This window comes from Poecilia reticulata, chromosome 12, assembly GCF_904066995.2.
Source record: "Poecilia reticulata chromosome 12, P_reticulata-male-v2, whole genome shotgun sequence".
NCBI lineage: Eukaryota > Metazoa > Chordata > Actinopteri > Cyprinodontiformes > Poeciliidae > Poecilia > Poecilia reticulata.
This window is the reverse complement of record NC_088841.1, coordinates 1,142,642-1,155,331: the sequence shown is the minus strand read 5'-3', so window position 1 is coordinate 1,155,331 and position 12,690 is coordinate 1,142,642. Positions and strand designations below refer to the sequence as shown.

At 39.1% G+C, this 12,690-nt stretch overlaps 1 protein-coding gene across 5 annotated transcripts in view; it reads right to left on the bottom strand.

Moving 5' to 3' along the window:
- Positions 1–1,042: 1,042 nt before the first annotated feature.
- dennd1a (DENN/MADD domain containing 1A) overlaps positions 1,043–12,690 on the bottom strand; it is a 44,065-nt gene continuing 32,417 nt past the window's right edge. Inside the window, exons 17-23 of one of the 5 annotated variants that reach the window (XM_008423083.2) lie at positions 9,813–9,884; positions 9,530–9,598; positions 8,302–8,451; positions 5,529–5,593; positions 4,115–4,252; positions 3,569–3,809; positions 1,043–3,070 (exon numbers count right to left, since the gene is read on the bottom strand). In XM_008423083.2, the coding sequence (XP_008421305.1) occupies positions 2,021–3,070; positions 3,569–3,809; positions 4,115–4,252; positions 5,529–5,593; positions 8,302–8,451; positions 9,530–9,598; positions 9,813–9,884 (1,785 nt within the window). In that variant the 3' untranslated portion in view covers positions 1,043–2,020. The other 4 variants (XM_008423084.2, XM_008423085.2, XM_081613579.1 and 1 more) reach the window with 4 other exon arrangements.

Sequence of the window (12,690 nt, the reverse complement as noted above, 5' to 3'; positions counted from 1 at the left end):
ACCAGATGCTTCATTTGCAGATATATTCATATATTTAGATATTGATATTTGTATTAAAATAATAGTCATTTGGGTAAATTAATCACTAAAAGGAGAACATCTATCCAATACTTGATTATGAAGATTAATATCAGTGATGACCAAACACCAATCATAAGCAACATATATTTATACACAGACACATTCATCATAAAATGATACAAGTAAAAATATGTTAAAAACCTGATAGAGTAACACATGATTTTATTCTGGAACCAAATAAAAACGTGTTTTTACATTTCTCTGCTCTTCCTGTTTACCAGCCAGAACTATCAAATCTTGGTGTTTCATGGCAAAAAAATTGTTTAGCTTTTAATGATATTGGTCAAATTAGACAAATTAGTCAACATATACTTTATTATCAATTCACCATTGACAATAAAAGACTATAAGGACTTATATTACTTGCCATTCCAAGTGAAACTAATAACTTAAAAACATCACATGATAAAAACTGACCAATTTTCTGTTTCCACATCTTCAAATATGTGTGCAATTTGTGATTTTGTTTTGTTGAATATGAACTCGTGTTCTAATAAACTAATCCACAAATAATGCCGGCTGTAATTTTTCTTGCCATGTCAACTTTAAAGGCGTCGTTTTTATGAGGCTTTTCATCTCTAATAAGCTTTCATATTTTGAAAGAGCACTGACTTAAAATATTTACCATATTTTTTTAAATATTCAAACATTTTAATTTTAGAAAATATTCTAAAATTATTTTTGAAACAAAATACTAAAATATTACCTTATTTACATCTACATGAGCAAGAGCCTTTTTTTCCTAAATTTCTACTAGAAAAGACTTTGAGCTTTGGTACTTTGTCAAAAACTTGTATATCAGTAGTGATTCTTCCTTTTGGCTGGAGGACCATTTATGGTGGAACTCTAGTTCTTCCTTTAGTTATATTGGTGAAAAATAAGAATTTAACTGAACAATGAAAAGAAAAATCAGTAAAACTTAAAATGAAAACATGTAGGAAGGAAACACACTATGCAAATGTAGTGTTTCAAAAACCTCATTTGAATTTATTTATACAGAAATTTTAAAATGATCTTGTGGATATTAGTCTAGTGTAGCTGAGTGTGTTTGCTTAAAATATTTAGTTTTTAAGAACAGAGGAAACATTTTCACAGGTCAAGTACAGAAGCATAAAAGGAAAATTCATCATGAAGGCCAAGAGAAAACAGCACAATATAAGAACCAACAAAAATATAAGCAAAACAATGGATGGAGGGGCACAACCATTTATAGCTCCTCAACTATAGTGACATCTGGATGGTTAGCTAGAAAATACTGTGTGCTTTGGAGATCTATAGAGGGTGTTGATGTGATAGTACTAAAGTCTGGTGAGACTAGAGGGAGCTAGAGGGGGAAAAAAGTGTGTTGGCAATTAGCAATATGCTACAAACTGTTTTTTAAGCCACGCTGTCTTTAGATGGGATTTTACGCCACAGGCCCCGCTGAGCCGGAACCAGATACATTCTGAGCAGCAGGACAGAAGGAGTCTGGACGACGACTGGGTGGCCTACCCACTTCATCTAGAGTAGGAGCCATACCACTAAGTCATCAGATGAACTAAGCACACAACAGCAGTAGTACGATAATCTATAGTCAAAGAAAAGCTCATTATAGAGCATTCCAACCTTGTAATAAATAATCAAATCAAAAGAGATTTCAGTTTCTGAATCCAGAAGATTTAATGAGCTAATGAGCCAGCCATGTTATGGCAGCTTTCCTAAGAATTTAATGAATCTTAATTCAGTGCATGACCAAACTGCTCAGCTCTGAACCTAAGTGTGTTTAGTAAGTGTTGTTAACACAATGGGTTCATCCCTTCAGATTAAAGCTCACAGCTAACAGTCCCTGTTGTGTCTGCGCGTTGGTTTTTTTGCTGTGACACTCCACTGCAACATTAGAACAGCAAAAAAACCTAGACAAAGACAAATTAAATTGTGTGTTCACATATGATGCACACAATTAGTCAAATGTTTCCCACTTCCTCCTGAGGTCCTCTACCTTCTTCTTCTGTGGTATAAGAGGTGTGGCCATGTGAAGCAAGTCCCCAAAAGGATCCGGAGGATTCTGATGTTCTTCTTGTGCCTGCAGAGGCTTTGGCAGCGTGTGCATAGGTGTGCTGAAGACACAGGCTGAATCCACCAGGCTGGAGAGGGCATGGCTGCTGCCAGAGGAGCAAGGCAGAGTACTGACTGAGGGGGAGGCTGCTGACGGGGCCAGCCCATGGCTGGGGGGTAGGGTGGAAATGCAGGGGGACGGCTGTCTGTGGAGTCCTGGTAATGTAGAGAAGGGCTGAGGCTGGGATGAAGCGTGGATGTATGGACCTAATGGAGGACCATAGACGGCTGTAAAGGGATTTCCACTAACAGCTGGTGAGTATTGCTGCAAAGACTGGGCAAATGGGTTTAGAGATATGTGAGGGTGAGGAGGAAAATGGGGTAGACTCTGTGGGTAGGGCCTGGGTGCTAGAGCTGGCTTGCATGCAGATGATGCCCTGATATCCAAGGCATTTGGGAGAGCAGAAAGGTTAGTCTGTGCTGAGCTGCTCAAGGGGTCCAAAAGCCTGATCAGATCAACACCGTCCTCTTCAGGATTTGGGGGCCTCTGCTGGGATTCATCTGAGGTCATGCTCAAAGCCTGCCGAAATTCTTCTCTTCCTGGAGTAGTTCTTCCTTCACCATTCCCTGAAGTCTTGGAACGCATCTGCACAGTAGGGGGCACCAGAACAGTTCCCAGCTCGGGTGTCTTCCTTCCGTGGGGTCGAGGAATGGTTATGTTACCAAAGGCAGAGGGATCTAGAGAGTCTACTGCTATGCCAGAGCTTTCACAGAGAGGGGAGCAGGATTCCATTTGCACTGGAAGTTGGACAGACGGAGGCCTATCAGAGGCAGGAGGCACACAGACAGGCAGGATAGACGGCTGCTGGCCCAGACTGCCCAGCTTGTTGTAAGGATTGGAGAGCTTGAGTCCTGGAAGAGTTCGGGAGTTTTCACTGATGCTCAGGTCCAATCTCTGCAGGAACAACCAGACAAACAGAACTCTGCATAGTTCATGTTCCACTACAGAGCCCAGCTAGATTAAACATAAACCTTTTATTACTGCTGTTGCCTGCACATCTAAAATGCTTCCTGAATCATACAAATGTGTTCAGTTTACTACTTGTGGTATTTTGTTCAAGTTTTTTACATAGTAAAAATAGATCTAATAATTTGACTAAAACTCAATTATAAAAAACATCCTAACAGCAGGATGGAGAGAGAAGAGCTGACAGCAGAATCAAGAACAGTTCTATCCTTGTCAATGAATGGGATATTTTTCATGATCATTCTGAGCAGCAGAATGATCAAAGCAACCATGTGTGCTTTAAATAAAGCACACATGGTTTCTTTGAGGAATCCTGTAAACCCTGTGCTTTCCGTTCCATTTAATTACTTTTGTATATTGTGATAATCTAAACTTTTATACAGTCTGCTGGGCTGTTTATGCTGTAACTCCGAATGGACGGCTGACCTGGAAGGTGAACTTTGCTTGTAACTCTCCAAAGTCTTTCGGTGTTCTCAGGTCCTCCAGACTCTTAGCCAGGGTGATTGGTTGACACTCAGGTTCATCCTGGCATCCAAAAATGTCTCCCAGCAGGTTGACATTGGAGAACTTTTCAGTAACTGGACTAGGAGGGGCAGTGAGGCTTTCTGCCCCCAAACCACGGTCATCTATCAACTCCACCTCCTTCAGGGAGCGGTATGGCTGTGGTCTGCAGACAGACGGGGACCTTTGGTTATTAAAGTCTTTGGTAACATTTTGTCATAAATAAGGCCCATATGTTACCTTAAGAACAAGAAAAAATAAGGATCTTTGTGGTAAAAATGTTGAGACTTAGACTCCCTCATTAACACACAAGAGCATAATGGCCTTCACACTCTTACTTCCCCCTTCACATGCAAAGAGGTTTTGTTTTTAGGACATAATGCTAGCGATAGACATATAGACATATTTCACTGGTAAATATAGGAAGGAAGTAGAAAAAGATTTATTTAAGGTGACCAAAGAGATGCCTACAGAGGTGACCAGTCAAAAGGAGTGGAGAAAAGAAAACTGTCAGGAAAGCCAGAGATGGACCCATCATCATAATGGAGCTCGTCCCCAGATGAATCCTCTGACAGAAACACTGTATAGTGACGAGTGGGACGGACAGAACTACAGAGCAAAGACAGAAAAACAGAAAAAGTACAGTGCATCACACAGATTATGAAATAAGTCAAAAAGAGACAGAAAGTAAAAAGGGGAAATTGAGTAAAGGACCTCTAACAAATCTTTTTATACACTGAACATTAGATCTGAGAATGTTTTTTGTGAATTAGCCAGGCAATTTTTTAAACATGTAGTGTATAATATCTTTTCCCCCCTAAAAATACAAGTGTGTGAATCACTGCAACATTACTAAGCTACTTAATGCTTTTAATTTCAGATGTTAAAAATTGTATGGTAACATTTTACCTGACGGGGTGTGCATAAGACTGACATGACGGTCTTATAACCTCAGTTGATAGAGGTTATAAATATGACCCGCTATGAACATGAAGGAGTCTTTATGAATGTTGTCATGAAGTGACATTCGGTAAATAATGACACTTTTACTGCAAAGTTGCTCTAAAAGTTGCATTGAAAGTCTATTAAAAGTGCCAACTTTGCATTAAAGTGTCATTATTTACAAAATAATACAAAGTTACCAATTGTACAAGAAAAACAAGAAACATTACAGACCCACCTCTCTACTTCTGAAGTCAATAACTGAAAATTATTTACATAGACTAGTAAAACTTTGAAAAAGAAAACTGTTTTACCTACTTCTTTTAAACCTAGAGCCTAAATCCAACAGACTGAAGGGGTTCCTATTTCATATTGAATCAAATATAACATTTGTATAATGTACCAAGTACATGATTAAAAGAACTGTTAATAAAAAAAGACCAAATGCATGTAGTCCTGGAACCATCTTGTACTGTATATAACATGACTACCTGATTGAGCGGAGAATCATTACAGATGCACCCATCAGGGTTTTTGAGTTGATAAGAGGTTTACAGGAAAACTGCCCACTCTGATTTTAAACCAATCATGACTTCTTTTTTTTGTAGAATGCATGAAATGGAAACATGTGATGCAAGTTCTTTGATAAGAGTAGTGTGGAATCCAACAGAAACTGAATAAACATTATTTCAGCTTGGGTATCAAATCTTTCTGACCTTTAAAAATGCATCAAAGGGAATGAAACTCTACAGACCTGCCAACCACCAATCAGAGACGATACTGAGAAGACAGGTCAATTTTGATCTCTGGTCTATTTCCTTATTTCTGCCAAGTTGGTCAGAACATTTTAGTAGTCCAGGCATCTTTAGTGCAAGTATTAAGCCTTTCGCCATACATACATTTTATTTTTGACTTTAGTACATATAATTAAATATATGCTTACTGGTCACAGCTGCTTTCAAGACTCGCGTTACTGCTTGGTCTCTTTAATAGTGTTGGTGGTCGGGCCTGTAGTAATGACAAAGCAAAGGATGCAACTTCACATCAATATGCATAAATTCCAGTTCTCCAAAAACACAGTGAACAATTTGACCAGAGAGAGATGGCTAAAGTTCAGTTCAGTGAATGCAGAGCTTGTAGTTGAACACAAAAAGTCTTCCTTTCTGCAGGCCAAATCAAAAGAAAAACTAACAAAATACCCAGAATAAGACCCTAAATCCATTGCAAGCTGATGGGGAAATATTGCGAATGTGAAGTAGCAAAACAGGAAAAAAGTTCACAATTCCTTATAAAAAATATGAACTCACTGCTTCATAGTCAATTTTATTTATGTAATTAAAATGCCTTTATTCAAATTAGCACAATAACAGGAAAAATAATTTAGTAACTGGCAGAACAAAAACAAATATTTTTTGGATTCTAATTGCCTCTATTTTAGATCAAATAAGACGAGTCATCACTGTGACAGGCATATCCAAAAGTTATGTCAATTTGACACAGTTTTATCAGTTTTGTTTCTCACGGAATGTCCCAAACAATGCCTAAGTGGGTAAGGGGTGTAAATTGTCTTGATACAGATCTTAATTGTAAACCAGGTCTTTCACTGGTCTGCATGAGGACCATGAGGATCCAGGACAGCTGACAAGGGAAAAGAGCGACACTCATCAACTAAGCTGGTCCCAGCTCATATACAAAACAACATTAGTTCATCTGCATAAATCTGCAATGATCTCAAGCACACCTCCTCCCACACTACTAGACAGTAATATTATGTAAATTAGAATACATGTCCTGATGAATCTTGTTTGTCAGATTGAAAGTACCTGTTAAAAATAACAGCGCACTTTTTATTAAGCTTTCATTTTGGTTTTTAAAAATACTATTTCTATTGGTGTGATGTAACGATCTAGTTTTAAATGTAATGTTTTCACTGTAAATGAAAGCCGATTATAATTAACAGAAATGAAAGCTTTCAAACATCCATCTGTGCAGAATTCATCTATAGCAGTGGTCCCCAAACTACGGCCTGCGGACCGGATCCGGCCCACCTCCACATTTGGTCCGGCCCCCTGAACAATGCCAGAGAGCATTCAGATTTTTTTTTCATATACCGTATTTTTCTTCAACCACCAGGGGGCTCTTTAGCAGGAAGTGAATCATTGGAAGTCAAAATTGGAAATAAAAGAAGAAAGCGCCCATTAAAACGGAATTAGGTTTTAATAGGGAATTGAAATTTGAGCATGTTGTTGATCAGTTAAATAGCATTGAGGGGGAAAAAGAAGATTTTTCGGTTTTTTAAAATAATACTGGGATCATTATGAGAATCTGAGGTATAGCTATTAGGATCCAGTAGATGGCAGTAGTGCAACAATAATGGATGCAAGCTGCTGTTGAAATCTGAAAAAAAGAAGAAACAGCAGAAGAAGATTTTTTTTGTTTTTGTTTTTTACCAAAACATTTATTTACAATAATTTAACAATACACATTTACATAATCAGGTCAAAGAAACTAAATAAAAACGATAAATATTTACATCAGCAGCTTGTAAAGAAGAAGAAGGAGAAGGAGGAAGAAGATTTTCTTTCACCCTTGTCCCTCAGTGGGGTCAGGAGGGTTGCTGGTGCCCATGTCCAGCTAACGTTCCGGGCGAGAGGCAGGGTACACCCTGGACGGGTCGCCAGTCTGTCGCAGGGCAACACAGAGACACACAACCATGCACACACACACTCACACCTAGGGGCAATTTAGACAGACCAATTAACCTAACAGTCATGTTTTTGGACTGTGGGAGGAAACTGGAGTACCCGGAGAAAACCCACGCATGCACAGGGAGAACATGCAAACTCCATGCAGAAAGACCCCAGGCCGGGAATTGAACCCAGAACCTTCTTGCTGCAAGGCAACAGCTCTACCAACTGCGCCACTGTGCAGCCGCGTTTATTATTTACATTAATTTAACAATTCCCTTTCACATAATCAGGTCAAAGAAACTAAATAAAAACAAATATTTACATCAGCAGCTTGTTAAAATTTAGTTTTCCCTGATTTGAAATGGTACACAATATATTATTAAAACCCCACAATTGTAAAAAAAAATATATATATATATATTTAAATCCCCGGTGGCTCAATCTAAGCCTAGCTTGAAGAAGAAAAAAAATAAATAAATAAAAAATAAAAATAAAAATAAAATAAAATAATAATCCTTCCTGGAACTTTTCTGTGAAGAACCCAGAGAGGGTTATTTGGTCATTATTTATTTCATTAATATTGTTATTTATTTATTTCCTGACTTTTGTTCTATGAAGAACCCAGAGAATGTTATTTGATTGTGCTTTCTGGAAAACACTACATTTTTACATTTAGGCACTCCTACAATCGTCACACTTTTTCTGTTACAAACTGACTCCGGCCCCCCACCAGAGAAGGGAAAAGTTATGTGGCCCTCACAGGAAAAAGTTTGGGGATCCCTGATTTATAGTTATAAAGTTCTGAAAATAAATAGGCTTTTCAATATAATTTATTGAATGGGTTTGTACTTCAAAAGGCTTTAAAAGTGCTTTTATCTTCCATTTATAATTTTTTTCCCTAAAAAATATAACTATTAATACACTATTAGGCAGTTCAATTATACTAAATATAACCAAGCTTCATTATGCACTTTTCAGGATTATATTGTCTTTCTTCCAGTTCAGCCCATGTTCACTTTAACTCACCTGTCCAAAGTGCACAGTGACTGGCATGTGGCCGTCCCATGTTTGCTCGGGTTCCTCCCTCATGACGGCAGCAGTGGAGAAAGCAAATTCTGCTGTGCTGTCATCATCGACTGCTGACCTAGGGGTAGTGAAGCCATTCTCCCCCTGCTCCTGCAAAGGGGAATCACATGAAGGAGGACTGAAATGCCCCTTGGGTAGGAAGAGTATGTTTCGTGTTTTTCTGTGTGTCGGTGTGTTTGAGTGTGTTTCAAAGAGAAAAACTTTTCAGTAAGGTCAGTATTCATATGTAGAAACTACACAAGCTTGTAATCTTTTCAGTTTTATGTATCTGCAGATGAAACAAGTTTCAGCTCAGAACTTGCCTTGAAAACAGCACAATGAATAGGCTGAATTTTGCAGCCATGTACATAACTCACTAACTGTGCAATGCAGTGTAAAAACGTTTGATGTTACAGTACTTCAAACTGCTTTTATTTAAGTAGTGTTATTATTAGTATTATTAGTAATTATTAGAAATAGTAAAACATCCATCCATCCATTTTCTGTACACCCTTGTCCCTAGTGAGGTCGGGAGGGTTGCTGGTGCCCATCTCCTGCGAACGTTTCGGGCGAGAGGCGGGGTCACCCTGGACAGGTCGCCAGTCTGTCGCAGGGCAACACAGAGATAGACAGGACAAACACACCGGACAGTCATGTTTTTGGACTGTGGGAGGAAGCCGGAGTACCTGGAGAGAACCCACACATGCACAGAGAGAACATGCAAACTCCATACAGAAAGATCCCAGGCCAGGAATCAAACCCAGAACCTTCTTGCTGTAAGGCAACAGTGCTACCAACTGTGCAATAAAACATGTTTTATTTTATTTTTGTTCCCTTACTAGAGTAGCATGTTTTTTGTTCCATTTGTTCAACAAATGACCATGCAAACTTAAACCCAATGTAATTACAAACTGCTCCTCAAAATTCCACCAAATATAGCAGAAATTTTCAGTTATTCTCAAACAAACATATTATTCCTCCATCATAATACTTATGGTACAACACTGGAGCAGTAAAAATAAATTAAAAGCATAAGGTAACCTACTCTATAATAGATTTGGGTCTATTACAGTAAACACATGAGGAACATCGTTTACCTGATTGAAACATTTAGGTCTTGATAAAGATCCTGATCTGGCTATTGAGATTGGATCATACAATTTTCAGAACTCTTAGTGTAAATACTTACAGAGTTACATACCTTCTGTTTCAACCGGCTTTTGACTTCTTTGATGCGCATTTTAGCATGGTCCTTTGCCTGTTAAAACACAATTGGATCTTCACTGCCCTGGCAGTTTATAAGCAACATAAAAGTTGAGTCCCCAGAGGACGGGAAAGAAAGAGCAACCATTTTGTTACTTGCCATCATAATGTTTGCCGCTGCAGAATTAACTATTCTACAGAGCATGTGTTTGTTCAAACTGTTTTCAAATGACAGAAATATAATGCATTGAACGAGGAAAAGTACTTACAAACTTGTACACAGTCTTCATGGCTGGATTTGCCTTGGTCTTCACTGTTTGGAAGATAGCTCCTCCCCCTTTCTGTTTCAAAACATTAAAAGTTAGAGGTAGAAGTCACCTTGTTAATACACAAAGTCTCACAAATGAAGCATTACTGCATGAGCAAGGATGTAAAATCTCTAAATGCCTCCGGCCTTTATGTGTTTAATTAATTGATAAATAATCCATCAATCTAATCTAGTGAATAAAAACTGCACCCATACATATGATTGGAACCCAACAAGTATCCCAACTCCAGCAGAGGTTCCGGAAGCAAGGAAGACGTTAGTAAAGTCAAAAAAAGCTGCTCTATGAACCAAAGCATGTCCTAAAATCCAGTTGACTGCAAGGTTTTCAACAGCTGGTGCAAAACCAAAAATGAGGACCTTGTGCATTGTCAGGTTTTGGTTCTTAGATGCCTCCAAGAACTTCAGGCCTACAGGCTGGATGGCAGGCCTTAGTACCTCTGAGGCAGGATTCAATGAAATCTCTTTGGAAGCTATCTGCACTGCTGCTTCTTGGAACCTCCCCCGATACCTTTGTGAGATTCTACACAGTGAATGTGGCCACAATGGTGTTCAGGGTTTCCCCCAGTGTATTGTAAGCCTGGTGGCTGCCATGCTTTCCTGCCCCCCGCCCCCACCAGGCTAAGTGTTGCTTGTTTTTACTTTTAGGAAAATAATAAAAACATTTTTAAAATCAGCTTTTTTTTTTGTTAAAAGTCGGATTGCAAGCGTCTCTGCTCCTCCCAGCGTTTCACTGATGGAGCAGATCTATTCATAAAAGATATGTTTATAATTGATGCATTTAAAGCCGGGAGACTGGAACAATCACATAGCTGGCGCCTCTGCGCTTTGCTTCCCGCACTGAGTTCTCCTCTTGGCGCGTGTCCTTTCACTCAAAGTGGACACAGGCTGACCTGCGTGGATATTTACATCAACCACCTGTGAGGAATTATGTTTCTCTGGAGTAGCCTACTCTACATCAAGGTAGGAGTTTAAAACTCACCGCGTTAGCTCCGGTTGCGCAGCTCTATGTGAACCACAGGAATAACTTGCAGTTGCACTTTCAGAGGTGTGCGTTGAGGGAGTGGTGAGAATGATTTATATTTGTGAACAAATAGGCCTGTCTCGATAACAAATTTTGCTGGACGATTGTCTAAAAAATTATTGCGATAAACGATAATATTGTTTCAAGACCTTTTGACACTGATTTAATGGAAATGACTAATAATGCATGTGATTTCCTTCCATAGATGGATAGACTTTATTTTTAAAAGAACACATAACACTGAAACTGATCAACTAAATAAGTTCCAGTGTTAATGGATTCTCAGTCTCCATTAACAAAAAACGTACTAGAATAAAAACTAATCAACATAAAGCCAAAATGGAAATAAATACTGCATTCAACCAAAAGACTGCAGATTATGAAGTCTGTATACTATATTGCCCTTCAGTAATCACTATATTTAAATAGAGAATATGGGTACATCTGACTACCTAATGCAATAGTTCATACTACATGATTTTTTGCCCCTATTTTCAATCTTATGACAATCTTAGATCGTTGGCCGATCTAAGATTGTCACTGGTGATTTCGTAACCGATCATCCTGTAGTGTGTGGTGGGTTATGGTAGATTGTCGTGGCAGCTCCGATCTAAATCAGGGGTTTTCCCCGACTGGGAGCTTAACGCAGCCTGTTGAATGTGACAGGTAGCCAATCAGAAAGCCGGATTCTCCTCCGTGCTTTCTGAGGGGAAATTATGGAGGGAAATCCCAATAGTTGACACGGTGCGACCCGAAGTCCAGCGGACATTGGAGATGATATGTGGAAACAACATTAATGTTTATTCAACATTTGGTGCAAATAATAGAAATGACAAGGGGAGGAGTTGGAGCCAAATTGCTACCGTAGTTGATAAACCCGGTAAGATTTCAGCTGTTCATCGTTGACGTGACATAAATAGGTTATAATGATTTTCATTCAGTCAGGACTTTACGCTGACTCTAGCTACATGCATCACAGGTAGATTCTAGTAAAGTGTTGATTAACACCTGATTTTAAAATTATTTTGTGCCCATGTGGCTGGACATCACACGGCACGACGAACCCGATTGAACCGTTATACCTAGGATTTCTGTCGGCTAATGTGTCTCAGGTTTTGAAAATGGGCCGACAACTCGTGTAGTGTGCGCTGGACATTACACTAAGGAAATGAGGCAGGGAGGGTCAGTGGAGAGCACCGGAGTTGAGCCGTTTTTCAATCAGTGTCATCAACAGAAAGAAAAAAGGCAGGAAGAGACGATAAAGTTGATAATTAAAATGAGGTAGATAGGTTTAATTTATCGTGCAATTAATTGATTTATCGTTTATCGCGACAGGCCTATGAACAAAGAATTACGAGCACCGTTTACATGTCAACAAGCTGTAAACAGTGTTTAAAGCGTGTTGACATGTAAACACCAGAACCAGCATGTGGTTCTGTGTCCGTCTTCCCTGTAAAGTTCATGTATGTGTTTCCAGTTGGCCGGAGCGTTAGTGGTTAACGAACCAGTGCTAACCACTCATCATGCAGGTTCAGTCCGGAGAGAAACTTTCGCGCCTGCCTCTTAGTTATGCATCACGCTGATTTTATATTATTTTATTATCAGTAGTAGTAGTATTTATACTTATTCTTGCATCAAGCTATTTCAAATGCTTTGTCCACCGAGTCAGCCAGAGTTAATCCATGCGGCCGCGTGGCGGTCTGAGAAACTCGTCCCATAAACTTGAGCAACCAAAGCAGATTCTGCGTTGCTCAATAGACATGAAATGGAAGAGCTACTAAAGCCACATTAGCAGCAT